This window comes from Carlito syrichta, unplaced genomic scaffold, assembly GCF_000164805.1.
Source record: "Carlito syrichta isolate Samal-C Ts95f unplaced genomic scaffold, Tarsius_syrichta-2.0.1 Scaffold305248, whole genome shotgun sequence".
Taxonomy (NCBI): domain Eukaryota; kingdom Metazoa; phylum Chordata; class Mammalia; order Primates; family Tarsiidae; genus Carlito; species Carlito syrichta.
Genome location: NW_007249344.1, coordinates 155,523 through 170,887, shown reverse-complemented (window position 1 = coordinate 170,887; position 15,365 = coordinate 155,523). Strand labels below are relative to the sequence as shown.

At 45.8% G+C, this 15,365-nt stretch overlaps 1 protein-coding gene across 1 annotated transcript in view; it reads right to left on the bottom strand.

Moving 5' to 3' along the window:
* Positions 1-2,703: 2,703 nt before the first annotated feature.
* Positions 2,704-15,365, bottom strand: part of MKRN2OS (MKRN2 opposite strand) — a 13,298-nt gene continuing 636 nt past the window's right edge. The window contains exons 2-4 of the mRNA XM_008061426.1: positions 11,149-11,198; positions 5,486-5,648; positions 2,704-2,944 (exon numbers count right to left, since the gene is read on the bottom strand). Coding sequence (XP_008059617.1) covers positions 2,704-2,944; positions 5,486-5,648; positions 11,149-11,198 — 454 coding nt within the window. The remainder of the gene's footprint in view (positions 2,945-5,485; positions 5,649-11,148; positions 11,199-15,365) is intronic.

Sequence of the window (15,365 nt, the reverse complement as noted above, 5' to 3'; positions counted from 1 at the left end):
CCCCTTTGGAAACAAACTTTAAGGATCTCCTGCAAGTTTTCTGAATCTCTTTATTGCTAGTGTTAAGAGATAAGGCACACTAAAATTTTATTTTTTAGAGACAGGATTTTTTTGGTGCCAAAAACAAAGTGAGTTCTGAAAGAAAAATATTCTGCACGCTGGCTTTTGAGGTTTGATTATCTAGGCATACAGATTGTAGTCCTGAGCTCAGCAGGTTGAAGCTAGTCTCAAATTCTAAAGCTCAAGTAGCTCCCAAAGTACTGGGATTCCTGCACTAAAATTTTAACCCTTTGCAGTCAGATGTCCCCTTGAAGGGAACATCACAAATCTAGCAAACCACTAGGATGTCCCCTCTCAGGGGACATAAATTGCTGATGATTATACAGGACAAATTTATGCAAGCACAAATTTTTCAAAAATATGTTTCCAGGCCAGGTGTGGTGGCTCACGCCTATAATCCCAGCACTTTGGGAGGCCAAGGTGAGAAGATTGCCTGAGCCCATGGGTTCAAGACCCCATCCTGGGCAACTTGGTGAGACCTCATCTCTACAATAAATCAGAAATTAGCCGGGCATGGTGGCACACACCTAAAGTTCCAGCTACTTGGAAGGCTGAGGTGGAAGGATATCCTGAGCTCAGCAGGTTGAGGCTACAGTGACCATGAGCATGTCACTGCACTCTAGCCTGGGTGACAGATTGAGACTCTAACTCAAAAAATAAAATAGCTGGGCTTGGTGGCTCAGCCTGTAATCCCGTGCCTTTGGGAGGCTGAGGTGAGTGGATTTCCTGAGCCCGCGGGTTCGTGACCCGCCTGGGCGGGCAAGACCTCATCTCTACAATAAATCAAAAAATTAGCTGGGCGTGGTAGCGCGCGCCTGTCATTCCGGCTACTTGGAAGGCTGAGGCGGAAGGATTGCCGGAGCCCAGCAGGTCGAGGCTGCGGTGGCCGGAAGCGGCCACTGCACTCCAGTCTGGGCGACAGAGTGAGACGCCAACTCAAATAAATAAATACATAAAATTAAAAAAAATATATGTTTCCTTGAAGTTTTCCATTCAGATGCACAAATAAGCAAAGAGATGGAATATATACTGAGGCATGATCGATCAGTTGAGATGTGGTTTTTAGGAATCCCAAGTGCGTCCTTCCACATCTTCTTCAAACAACAGACTGGATAATAAATTACATATGAATGTGGGAGGAAGAGAATGAGGCTGCATTGTTTGCTCCAATAGAAAAACACCAGGTAGAAGACATCAAATTTCTATTGTACAACATGTATCAAGGAATCTGCAACGCATGTTGATGACTGTTTCACCCATTACCTAACACACGTTAGGAAAATAGATAAAATGTTGAGTTTTTGTCATAAATAAGTTCCTCAGTATCCAAAATTCCATTACAAGCCAAATACCATTACAATAAAATAATTGGTTCCAACACTATACTATTTGATATAAAGTGATATGTTTTTCACCATTTCGTTAAAAAGTGCAGTCAAGTTGCTGAGAGGTGATGCGTGAGATGTCTCCAAGTGCAAAGAGTTCAAGTTTATTTGAACAAATGGTGACTCATGAATCAGGTAGTGCCAAACCCAAAGTGGAAGAGTTTGAAGGGAAGGCTTTTACAGGAGGAATGAGGAAACACAGTAAAGAAATTACTTGGCTGGTTGAAGTTTGAGCATTTGTCTTATTTGGATGATCCCTGTGGAAAGTGTCTGATTATATAACTGATGCTCATTTGGCCATTTTTGATTGGCTAAGCTTGTGTCATTTAGATTAAGTAGGAACCTGATGTAATGGCTTCTCATGAAGTTATTTTAACACAGGGCAATTAATGTTTCCCTGAAGATTGGTTTGATTTTTGGAAATTAAACATCACTTGGTGCCAAAATCAAAGTGAGTTCTGAAAGAAAAATATTCTGCACGCTGGCTTTTGAAGTTGGATTATCTAGGCATACAGATTGTAGCAAACTTGTTCAGAATCACCTCATTTCTCTATAGTTAACTCATCCCAGTTTCCCCCTTTCTTCTCCAGGAAGGCATTTAGTGAAAGACGACAGCCCTTGGTGTCCCTTCTGAACTCTTCTAGGCAGAGAAAATGCTTTGTAGCGGCAAACCGAACTCCCTAATTACCATGTGTCAGGTCAGGCAGAGTGAAAAGGAAACAGACTGGTATTTACTGATTTGAGTAGTTGCCAGTCCAGATTGCGCATAGAGACTCTGAAGAGCTCATTCAGAAGGAGTGGCCATTTTCTGACTTACAGTCTGAAGGGGGGTTTGTTTTTGTTTGGTTTTCCTATTGTTAACTATCAGAAATGTTACTATGTACTGTAAAAATAAAAACAGTTAGGGGAAGGTACTCATTTCATAGCTTGTCTCTCACATTCCTGTCTTCAAATTCCTGCTTTCAGGATTCACATCAGAAGGTGAATTTGTTCAGCTCAAATTAACTTATAGGAGTAGTTTTCATTGCTCTGTGAATAAAAGGTGCTGCTACTTTATGCTGTAACAGATTCTCAGTTTTAAAACCTAGCTGCTGTGTAAATAATTTAGTTGTATATAATTTTTAAAACCCAGGGCAATTTTTATTAGTTGTATAAGTTACTGTGCTATAGTAAGCTGAAATATGCTCAAGGAAAGCCACACGTCTTTATTAACCACAGTTAAATGCGTTTAGGAATTCAGCCCCTGCTCTCACAGCTGTCAGCACAGGCCACTGCCTGGAGCGAGGCATGGCTCTTGGCCAGGGTGGTCACTCACATAGAAGCCATGCTCTTGTATCGCCCGGTAAAGCGTGAGGTACTTGGATGCCAGCCTTGTCCTCGGGACCACGTATCTCTCAGTGAACTCACTCTTGTCCAGTGGCTCTTTGCCTTCTGTGGTCAGAATGCAGTTAATGAACATGAGGGTGTAACTGTAGCAGTTGTGGTGGTCTTCTTCATACCTTACAGAATAGGGGCATTGGGAAGAAAAGACTGAGCTTGGAAGACTGCTCAGGAACAGGCTGGGAAGCGGCGGAAATGACTTTCCTAAATGGGTACCTCAGCCAGCTAGGCCCCATGTGTGCTGGACCAAGTGCTTATGAAGATTCCAAAGGTGCAATTTTGGGGATGACTGGCAACTTGGGCCATTTCTACTTGCTGCTTAAGGGTAGGGGATTCGCCGAACTTGGTGGCTCAGCCTGTAATCCCAGCACTTTGGGAGGCGGAGCAAGTGGACTGCCTGAGCCTGCAGGTTTGAGACCAACCTGGGCAACTTGGCAAGCCTTCATCTCTACAATTAAAAAAAAAAAAATTAAGCCGGGCTCAGTGGCTCAACCTGTAATCGCGCTTTGAGAGGCTGAGGTGAGTGGATTGCCTGAGCCCACGGGTTCGAGACCCGCCTGGGCAACTTGGCGAGACCTCATCTCTACAATAAATCAAAAAATTAGCTGGGCGTGGTAGCACGCGCCTGTAGTTCCAGCTACCTAGAAGGCTGAGGCGGAAGGAACACCGGAGCCCAGCAGGTTGAGGATGTGGTGACCGGGAATGGCCACTGCACTCTACTTTGGGCGACAGAGTGAGACTCCAACTCAAAAAAAAAAAAAAAAAAAAATTAGCCAGGCATAGTATCACGCTCCTGTAGTTCCAGCTATTTGGAAGGCTGAGGCGGAAGGATCACCGGAGCCCAGCAGGTCAACACTGGGGTGGCCAGAGCCTAGTACTGCACTCCAACCTTGTTGCACTCCAACCTGGACATCAGAGTGAAACTCCAACTCAAAAAACAAAAAAAACACTTTCAGAAACTTACTTAAAGAAAAATCACAAATATGAAGATAGGGTGTTTCCATTTGACAGGGTGTGGTAGCTCATACCTGTAATCCCAGCACCTTGGGAGGCGGAGGTGAGAGGATTGCCTGAGCCCATGGGTTTGAAACCAACCTGGGCAACTTGGCGAGACCTCATCTCTACAATAAATCAAAAAATTAGCCAAGCATGGTGGCACGTGTCTGTAGTTCTACTTGGAAGGCTGAGGCAGAAAGATCGCCTGAGCCCAGCAGGTGGAGGCTGCAGTGCCCGTGAGCATGCCATTGCACTCCAGCCTGGGTGAGAGAGTGAGACTCTGACTCAAAAAAGAAAAAAAAAAGATAGGGGACTCACCCAGATATTCAGAGTGGTAGCGACTTAGTTGCAATGAACTGCCAATTTGGGGAATTTAATTTAAATGGAATTCTAAATTTTAGATGTAAGATTTTTAAAACCCAGGGCAATTTTTATTAGTTGTATAAGTTACTGTGCTATAGTAAGCTGAAATATGCTCAAGGAAAGCCACACGTCTTTATTAACCACAGTTAAATGCGTTTAGGAATTCAGCCCCTGCTCTCACAGCTGTCAGCACAGGCCACTGCCTGGAGCGAGGCATGGCTCTTGGCCAGGGTGGTCACTCACATAGAAGCCATGCTCTTGTATCGCCCGGTAAAGCGTGAGGTACTTGGATGCCAGCCTTGTCCTCGGGACCACGTATCTCATAGCTAAGTTTCATTATATCCCATAGTGTCTAAGCTTATTTCAAGCCGGCACAGTAGCTCACGCTTGTAATCCTAGCACTTTGAGAGGCCGAATGAGAGGACTGCCTGAGCCCAGGAGTTTGAGACCAGCCTGGGCAACATGGCAAGACCTAATCTCGACAATAAATCAAAAAATTAGCCAGGCATGGTGGTATGCGCCTGTAGTTCCAGCTACTTAGAAGGCTGAGGTGGAAGGATCGCTGGATCCTAGTGGGTTGAGGCTGCGGTAGCTGTGATTGTGCCACTGCAATCCACCCTGGGCAACAGAGTGAGACTCTGACTCAAATAAATAAATATACTTATTTCAAGGGAAAGCTCAAAATGATTTTTTGTTTGTTTGTTTATATATTTCTAAAGAGACAGGGTCTCACTGTGTTGCCCAGACTGGTCTAGAGCTCCTGGGGTCAAGTGACGCCCCCGCCTCAGACTCCGAGTAGCTAGGATCACAGGTGTGCACTATGGCACCCAGCCCTGCAAAGCTCAAAAAACAATTTAAATACGCAAGTATGATATACATCTCCTAAAATATTGAGAGAGTGAGGAATTGAGAAATTCCAAAATTGCTATTTAATAAAAGGAGCTTGGAAATATTTTTACATTCTGGACATCGGTTTTTAAAAAAACAAAACAAAACCCTATTTTAAGAGACTATCATATTGTGAGTTTTGCCGTATATGCGAAAAATACCCTAGTCACATAGCTAAAATACCTGGATAAGTATAGGATCTATCTAGTTCTTTTGCCTCTCAAAATGCTGATTTGTTCTATAAACGTGTGCCGACCCACATTGGCAGAAAGTCTAAAGTTTACCCCGTTTAAATTCTGTTACAAGTGCTAATATCTCAGCATGGGTCCAGCATACAACTAAGTGCAGCTGAGTCCTCTGTGATGCGAGACCACACAGGAATCTGCGAGGGGGTGGTCTTTGCAGCCACATACCTGTGAGGCAGCCAGGTCCCCAAGCTGGAGAAGTCTTCCAGGTACTTGTCCCACTGGTCCATCAGTCCGTACATGTTGGGCTGCAGTAACAGGATGCTGATGCTCTGCTCCCACCCAGTTTTGTCTCGCTGGACGCCATGTGCATTGTAATTATACACAACTCCTGCAAACCAAACCAAAGCCACACAGAGGCTTAAGGGAGAACGCACCTCTGCAAAAATGGGGCATCAGAAAATAACAGCAGCCCCTTTGGTAACTTTACCTAATAAAATCCAGGTGGGCTCTCCTATTACTGCCAGAGAACAACAAACAATGGGCTGGTGAGCATTCTAGAATCTCCTTCCATCCCTCTAAAGAGATTTAGGTACAGCCTTGTCTGCAGTCAGGGAGGAGTTTATGTAGCCTCCCCAGGTATCAGCAAAGCATTTCTTTCAGGGACCTACGATCTTACTCTACTTGAGGTTTGGCCATAAAGTTGCCCCCAGGAAGTGGAGACAATAATAGATGCCAGGATAACCATCTCCCAAATATTTATTTACAAAGTGGTCAATCTTGTTTCCTTGAATCAGCAATAGACTTCCACCCTTAAAGATTAGTGGTAAATTTGACAGTTCATTTGGGTGAATCTGAGTTCAAAGGTCAGTCCTGAGTTTCTGGTCAAAGTGTTAGTTTCTCTTGCCTCCAGAGGATAAAGAAAGGCTTTGATCAGACTTCACCTGTGAAGCGATAGGAGTGTCACCTGGCTCACCATTCCCAGGCCACAACTTCCTACATGTGGCTCCATCCAGGCCCTTTTCCTGCAGACAAGAAAGCTTCTGGTCTCTGAAAGCTGCAAACTCTACCCTCAGAGCTAAATCTAGCCAAAAGAACTATTTTTGTGCCAGGCGCGGTGGCTCAAGCCTGTAATCCCAGCACTTTGGGAGGCCAAGGTGTGAGGATTGCCTGAGTCCAGGGGTCCGAGACCAGCCTGGGCAACTTGGGGAGACCTGGTCTCTACAATAAATCAAAAAGTAAGCCAGGTGTGGTAGCACGCGCCTGTAGTTCTGGCTACTTGGAAGGCTGAGGTGGAAGGATCGCCTGAGCCCAGCAGGTCGACGTTGGGGTGGTTGTGAGCATGTCACTGCACTCCAGCCTGGGCGACAGAGTGAGACTCTGACTCAAAAAAAAAAAAGATTTGTTTTTAATTTTTTTTTTTTTAAAGAGACAGGAGCTGGCTCTGACCCCCAGGCTAGGAATGTAGCAGGCAATCCTAGCTCACTTCAGGCTTGACTTTCTGGGCTCAAGGGATCCTCCCAAGTAGCTAGGACTACAGGCACTGTAGTCCACACTGTTAGGGTATGGAGAGGGTGAGGGTGGATGGAGAGGCAAGGGGAGGCGCAGCACCAGTAACCCAGAGATCCGAGTAATGCAAAGAATTGCAACACACAAAAAGGTTAAGAAAGAAAAGTTTATTTGAAAGTAAATTAGAGAAAGAGAAGGGGGAGAGAGAAGATTCACCTCCCCAGGGTGGGGGAGGGAGCCAAAGCCAGGAAGCGTGGCAACAACCATAGCTCAAAGAGCACATGGCCACGCCAGAGTCTACCAAGGCAATGGCCGCTGGCTGCTTGTGGTTGGGTCCTTTTAACCAATCCCCTTGATGGGGGAAGATCATTAAGGTGATTGGGTGGTGGTCTGCTCATGTCATCACAAAGGGGCAGGCAAGCACAGGTACTGATGTCATCAGGTGATAGACAGTAGGCAGATGGGTGGGCTAGTCACATGTTTGTTGCCATGGTGGGGTTTATCTGTGTCACCTGGGTCACAAAGGGCTGATTAGGTTAACTTGGGGAGTTTGGGTCTGGAGGGGTTTTTTCCTGCAAGAAACTTATTAGACATTTGCAATTCACAAATTCCTTGACCAAAGGTGGTGGTATTGTCACTTTTATTTCTTTGGCCAGCCAAAGGGTGATCTTTGATCTTCAGCCTTGACAAGGAACCTAAAAGTTTACTAGAGATTATTATACTAAACCATGAATTGAAAGGTTGGGCTGTCCTGGTCTTGCATCCGGTGGAGATTTGCTGAGGAGGGATGGGATAGGCTGCTGCTTGCCCTGCAGTAGATTGTCTGAATGGAATGCTTTCTAATGGTTATGCTGTGGCAAAAAGACTAAACTAAGATAAGGTTTCTTCCAGGTTTCTATAGGTACCATCTTTCACACACCTGGTTAATTTTTGTATTTTTCATAGAGATGGGGTCTTGCTGAGTGCTGCTAGGCTGGTCTAGAACTCCTAGTCTTATATGACCCCCCTACCACGACTTCCCAAAGTGCTGGGATTATAGGCGTGAGCGATGGTGCCCTACAAATCTGCTCTTTTTTTTTAAAGCAAACGACTGCAGGCCCCACGACATCCTAAGGTACTATAGCCCCATTTTATTCCTGAAGTTCCTGCCAAGCCCCTGAACACCCGTGCGCAAATGACTGAGGCATCATAATTATTTTGAGGTTTATTTTGCCAAGGTTTAGGACATGTCTGGGAAAAAGAAACACAAACCACAGTGGTGTCTGTAATCAGAGCTTTTTTCCGTGGGTTTTGGTGAGTTCAGTATTTAAAAGGGAAAGAGCAGGCAGGAGGGGAAGGAGGCAAAGAAGTGGGTGGAAGTTAGGCAGAAGAGCACATTCTACTGAAGGCTTTGAATAGTGCTCGGTGAATTTACATTTTACACAGTGAAATGTGTTCCTCTCAAAATAGGTAGGGCTACATTTCACATAAGATAAACACAGAGTGGACAAAGATCCTGCATAACTCTGCTTCATGGCTTATCCAAGGTGGGGGGTGATAGGTGTTCTGGAAGACTTCAGGGCCCGCTAGGAATTTTGTGAGCAGCTTGGGGGGGTGACGACAGATGGGACACATGAGGTATGTAGCCCTCCACTGAGGCAACCATCCCTCTGGGAACAAAAGGAGGAAAGTTTTGTGGGTGTGTGACTCAATTCTCCAGCTCAACTAACCTTTCCCCTGGCATTGAGTTTGAAGTCCTAAGATCCTGTTTTCTTTTTTTTCTCTCTCTCTCTTTTTCTTTTTTTTTGAGTTGGAGTCTCACTCTTGTCGCCCAGGCTGGAATGCAGTGGCACACTCATGGCCACCCCAGAGTCAACCTGCTGGGCTCTAGCGATCCTTCCACCTCAGCCTTCCAAGTAGGCAGAACTACAGGTGTGCACTACCACACCCAGCAAATTTTTGAATTATTGTAGAGACGAGGTCATGCCAAGTTGCCCGAGCTGGTCTTGAACCCATGGGCTCAGGCAATCCACTTGCCTCAGCCTCCCAAAGTGCTAGGATTACAGGCTGAGCCACCGAGCCTGGTCAAGATCCTGTTTTCTTTCACAAGCTAGTGGTACTAGACTGAGTATAGGATTGGGGAATCAGAGGGCTTGTGTACAAAGTCTGATTTGAACACAAGATATAAGGCCTTTGATAATTCAGTCTCTCTGGACAACTCTCTCTTTCTCTCCTAAAAAAAAAAAATCCAACAAAAAATTTTCAGGTTTGTGAGGCTCCTGGCTAAGAAAACATTAAGGAGCTTTCAAATATTAATATTGTTAGTAGCAATAATCTGCCATAAAGTCAAGTATTTCTCATTTTGGGGGATAGCAGTGCCCACCTCCATGGTGCAGCAAGAGAACCCAGTGAATGATGGAATCACTAATTAAATGTTGCCATTGTAAACCAAAAATAAAATCTCAAGCCCTCCAACCAACTGAACGAACTCCCTCTGGTCAAGGAAAGCCTGAAAAACTAAACTCCAGGCCATGAGGATGAAACTGCCTCTATAAAATTACTAATAATATCAAGCCAGAGGGTAAAAGCCATAAAAAAAGACCTGAAAGAACCAAGAGGGAGTCAATATAGCCAATGAGCAGCCATTTTAACATTGCTTAGCTTTGCCATGTTTTTCTAGCAGTTCACTTTAATTTACCCACTAATCACTAGCCAAGTACAGAGGGTTTCTCAGAGGTAGCTACTGATAATTGCTTTACAACCATTCCAAGTATTTGCATGAGAAACAAGTTAAACTAATCAGCCCTTGGTGACCTCCATGACACAGATAGACCCAAGAACGTGGTAACAATCTTGACTAACCCACCATCTGCCTGCTGTCCATCATGGTAGTGTCAGTACTTGTGCTTAGCTGTCCCCATTGTGATGATGTGAAGCAGACCACCACCCAATCACCTTAAGACCTGCCCCCATCAAAGGAAAGGCTTAAAAGCATTCAACTCATGCCTGTGATCCCAGCACTTTGGGAGGCAGAGGCGAGAAGATTGCCTGAGCCCAGGGGTTCGAGACTAGCCTGGGCAACATGGTGAGCCCTTGTCTCTATATTAAATCAAAAATGTATAGCCGGGCTCGGTGGCTCAGCCTGTAATCCCGCACCTTTGGGAGGCTAAGGTGAGTGGAGTGCCTGAGCCCGCGGGTTCAAGACCCACCTGGGCAACTTGGAGAGACCTCATCTCTACAATAAATCAAAAAAATTAGCCGGGCGTGGTAGCGCGCGCCTGTAGTTCTAGCTACTCAGAAGGCTGAGGCAGAAGGATCGCCGGAGCCCAGCAGGTCGAGGCTGTGGTGGCCAGGAAGCGGCCACTGCACTCCAGTCGGGGTGACAGAGTGAGACTCCAACTCAAAAAAAAAAAAAAATTAACCGGGCATGGTGGCACATGCCTATAGTCCCAGCTACTTGGGAGAATGAGGTGGAAGGATCGCCTGAGCCCAGCAGGTTGAGGCTGTGGTGGCTGTGAGCATGCAACTGCACTCCAACTGGAGTGACAGAGTGAGACTGACTAAAAAGAAAAACGACATTTATCACTTATTGTCTCTGAAGCATGCTGCTTAGAGCCATTACTACAAATTAAGAACCATGATTTCCATAACTCCCTTATCTTAACTCAAGTATTTCTTTTACTGATTTCAATTTCTTTGGGCAGAGTTTAACTCTACCAGTTGCCAGTCAGATAATCTTTGAATTCACCTGTGACCTGTAAGCTCCTCCTGCCTCCACCCCTCCTCGAGAGATGTCCCTCCTTTTCAGGCCCAATCAGTGTAAACCTCACATGTACTTTGTTTTGCTTGTAACCTTTGTCTCCCTAAAAATGTGTAAAACCAAGCTTTAATTCAACCATTTTGCGCACATGTCTTCAGGACCTCTTGGGACTGTGCCGCAGGCCCAGGTCACTCACATTTGGCTCAGAATGAACCTCTGAAAATTGCACAGAGTTTGGTATCTTTGTCAGCACTATGATCACATCTCTAGAATTACTGTTCTCCTCTAAAAGGGTATTGCAGGGGTTTTGTTAAATTTTTTTTTTTTTTTTTTTGAGTTGGAGTCTCACTCGGTCGCCCAGTCTGGAGTGCAGTGGCCGCTCCCGGCCACCGCAGCCTCGACCTGCCGGGCTCCAGCGATCCTTCCGCCTCAGCCTTCCGAGTAGCCGGAATTACAGGCACGTGCTACCACGCCCGGCTGATTTTTTGATTTATTGTAGAGATGAGGTCTCACTGCCCAGGCGGGTCTCGAACCCACGGGCTCAGGCAATCCATTCACCTCAGCCTCCCAAAGGCGTGGGATTACAGGCTGAGCCACCGAGCCCGGCTTTAAATTTTTTAAAAAGTATAAAAAATGCACTTACCATTTGTGTTAGTTATTCCAACATGAAGATCAGACCTTCCATCATACTCCCTGAAAGAAACAAGTATTTTTTTCCTTCGTTTGCATGTATTTGGAATGAAAAGTTGGTATTTAAAGTAGAAGGAGAGTTATGGGCCTCCCCTCCTGTCTGGTGTCAGCTCTTGCCATTAGCATCCAGGTTATTAGAAGCCCTGTTGGAGCTGGTTACATGAAGAGTACAGTTGAGGCAGAAAATACTCCCCTCCCCCCACAAATCTAGATGTTCTCAAAACTCTGATACTAAAGTACTCTATGCTAGAACAGAGATTCAGCCTAACACCTGGCTCCAGGGGCCCACCTGGAGGTCAGCTGTTGCAGGAGTTCCTCCTCATTCTTCCTTATGACAGCCTGTTTCTCTGGCTGATGTGGGTGGGAGGTTCCTGAGAGCACCTCTGTGGACCTCAACCTTCAAAACTAAAATAGCAACCATGCCTACTTCTCCTGGACAGCCCTTGTTTTCTGAAATTCTTCTTCACTCAAATCTATTCATTAATTGTGTAACTGCACGTAACTGAATCTTCACATACAATCCCAGGCCTTCACTCACTAGCCCTGGGACATTGGTCATATTGCATTCTCTAATCTCAGTTTCCTCATCTGTAAAATGAAATGGGAGTATCGTAAGCCTCCTAACAAGATGGTAGTAAGAACAAAATGCCTAGTGAGTACTTGCCCCAAATACGTGTCAAATAAATCAGAGGCAATTTTTCAATGCCACAGTTTCTTTGTCAGATCATAGCTCTGGATATTTGGTTCCTCCTTAAGCAGTCCCAGGCTTTAAAGCGGCCAAGGGCCAGGATCCCGGTAATCCCAGCGCTTTGGGAGGCCAAGGTGAGTGGATTGCCTGAGCCCGCGGGTTCGAGACCCACCTGGGCAACTTGGCAAGACCTCATCTCTACAATAAATCAAAAAATTAGCCGGGCGTGGTAGCGCACACCTGTAGTTCTAGCTACTTGGAAGGCTGAGGCGAAAGGATCTCCAGAGCCCTGCAGGTCGAGGCTGCAATGGCCGGGAGCAACCACTGCACTCTAGTCTGGACGACAGAGTGAGACTCCAATTCAAAAAAAATAAAAAATTTAAAAAATAAAGCGGCCAAGGACACAGATGACTGCCCCACCTTCTGAGCAATTCCCCCTGGGTCATCTTGTTACTGTCACTTTGAGTTTTCTGAGACCCTGTGGGTTCAGAGGCGGAGAATGAAGCTGGGATAAATAGTAGCAATCTTGGGGGCTGACATCAGTACTGCAAGTGTAAGTGCTACCCCAGGCGGCTCCCTGAGTGCATGGCTACGCTCTGCTCCCCAGGCAAATCCTAGGCATTTCCTCCCTCCTTTTTTTTCTTTCTCAGCTATTTCTTAGTCATACAATAGATGCTTATTGGGTGTCAACTCTGAGCCTGTCACTTTAAGAGAAGGGCTAGTGACACCACAGGAGGTCAGATAAGATCTCTGCCCTCATGGAGTCTGCTCACTTCTAGGGAAGACTGTTTAATAAGTTTTGAGTAGATTGATAAGTACTGGGAAGAGAAAAAATGGTGGAATTCTACAGAAGCATATGGGCAGGGCCCCTGCCACCCCTCTGTCATATAACACCTTTGTACAAATTAGGAAAAGGTGCTCCTTCCTCCTGTAGTTGCAGCTCTGCACAGAACGCTTAGCTAGGTAAGTGTTCACTCCACTCACTGAGTTTCTGCACCCATCACTCCTTGGCCAGGTGTCTTTGTACTGTCCACAACCTGCATAACTGTGTAGCAGCCCTGAGGGATTCTAACCTAGTTAGATCAGAGCCTGGGTGATCCCTTTGGGTCGTTGCTGGTTCTCTTTTGCCAAGTACATGAAATCGATTCAAGGTGAGTTGAAGAAATCAGTACTGAGGATTTGGAAATTTGGATGAGAGAGAAGAAAAATAGTTTGGGACTTGGCCTTAGAGGGGCAGGGGCTACCTTGGGGTTTCTTCATATCCTGACTTGAGCTCCTAAAAGGATAGGAGGATGCCATAATATATAACCTGTTTTAACACCATCACTTCTCTTCTGCTCCCAATTAACACCAGGCCTGTCAGTATCACCACCACATCATAGAATAAGAGAATGCTTATTAAGGGCCAGTTAGAAAGCCTATCATGCCATGTTGTTTCTTGAGTAGGGCTGTGGTTTGTGTTCACTGCAACAGCCCTAGCATTTCCCACACAGAGCTTGCTCAGTAAGGATTTGATAAATGAACCAGTGTTACAGGAAAGGAATTCCGAACTCTGACCACTTCATTCCAAAGCTTTTGGAATCCAGCCAGTTAGTGACTCCAAGTTAGCATGAATGAGGGGCTCTTATTGAAAGAGCTTAGGCCGGGTTCAGTGGCTCAAGCCTGTAATCCCAGCACTTTGGGAGGCAGAAGTGAGAGGATTGCCTGAGCCCAAGGGTTCGAGACCAGCCTGGGCAACTTGGCAAGACCTCATCTCTACGATACTTTAAAAAAAAAAATTAGCCAGACATGGTAGCACACGCCTGTAGTTCCAGCTACTTGGAAGACTGAGGCGGAAGGATTGCCTGAGCCCAGCAGGTCAAGGCTGCTGTGATCATGAGCATGCCACTGCACTCCAGCCTGGGCGACAGTGAGACTCCAACTCAAAATAAATAAATAAATAAAATAAGCCGGGCTCGGTGGCTCAGCCTGTAATCCCACGCCTTTGGGAGGCTGAGGTGAGTGGATTGCCTGAGCCTGCGGGTTCGAGACCCGCCTGGGCAGCGAGACCTCATCTCTACAATAAATCAAAAAAATCAGCCGGGCGTGGTAGCGCATGCCTGTAATTCCGGCTACTCGGAAGGCTGAGGCGGAAGGATCGCCGGAGCCCAGCAGGTCGAGGCTGCGGTGGCCGGGAGCGGCCACTGCACTCCAGTCTGGGCGACCGAGTGAGACTCTGACTCAAAAATAAATAAATAAGTTAATTAATTAATTAATTAATTTAATTAAGTAAAAGAGTTTGGGCCTTGTGGTTCTGGTTAGGCCCAAATGAAAGCTCCGGCAGGCTCTAGAGTTAGGGTCTGATGTGAACATGAAAAGAACAGGATGGGAAGGAATATGTTGGTAAAACCTCATAACTGATCCTTGGACCAGGTTAATGAGGGGACCCCAAGAAAACCAGAATTATCTTTTGGAGGGTGGGCCCCTTGTAGTACAGGCTTCCCCTGCTAGATAAGTGTTCTAGAAACCCATTGGCATCAGTGTACCAGCTAGCATTGTTGTGAGAGGCTGTGCTCAGCTTCAGTGAAAATTTCTGTGGAGATTTTTTCAGCGCATTTGCCCATTTCATGATGGGCGATTTACATGAACAACCGGCCCATACCACACCAAGCATTCAGCAGTTTTTGACCAAAAACAGCATGACTCCAGTGCCCCACTCTCCTTATTCACCCGATTTTTTTGTTTCCCCAACAACAACAACAAAAATCCTCCAAGGGAAACATTTTGCTGATGTGGAAGAAATGGAACAACCTACTGGTCTCTGGTGATCCTTCCACCTCAGCCTTCCAAGTAGTTGGAACTATAGGCATGTGCCACCATGCCTGGCTAATTTTTTTATTTATTGTAGAGACAAGGTCTTGCCAAATTGCCCAGGCTGGTCTCGAATGCCTGGACGCAAGCAATCCTCTTGCCTCCGCCTCCCAATGTGCTAGGATTACAGGTGTAAGCCACTGCACTCAGCTTTTGAATTATGAAAGCCAAGCTGTGTTTACAATGGAAATAGACCAGCTGTAGTCCTTTAATTTGCTTCCATATAAAATAGTCTATAAGTGCCAGTTCTTCAGGCTCTGTAGACTGTACATGTTTATCACAGAACCTACACACTAAATGGCAGTAAAGGTATTATTCTGGTAAGATAGCTGCTGGGTCATTTTTCCGGTTAGCCTCTTAGCACTTATCTTTCTCTCTTAAAACTGGATGAGCAGGTCTATATGTTCATATATTCTGCATATATTCCTGCACTTAGCATTGCAGGAACATACGCACGCCACCTATTCTTTTTTATTTTTATTTTTATTTATTTTTTTATTTTTTTGAGTTGGAGTCTTACTCTGTCGCCGAGACTGGAGTGCAGTGGCCACTCCTGGCCACCACAGCCTCAACCTGCTGGGCTCAGCGATCCTTCTGCCTCAGCCTTCCGAGTAGCCGGAATTACAGGCATG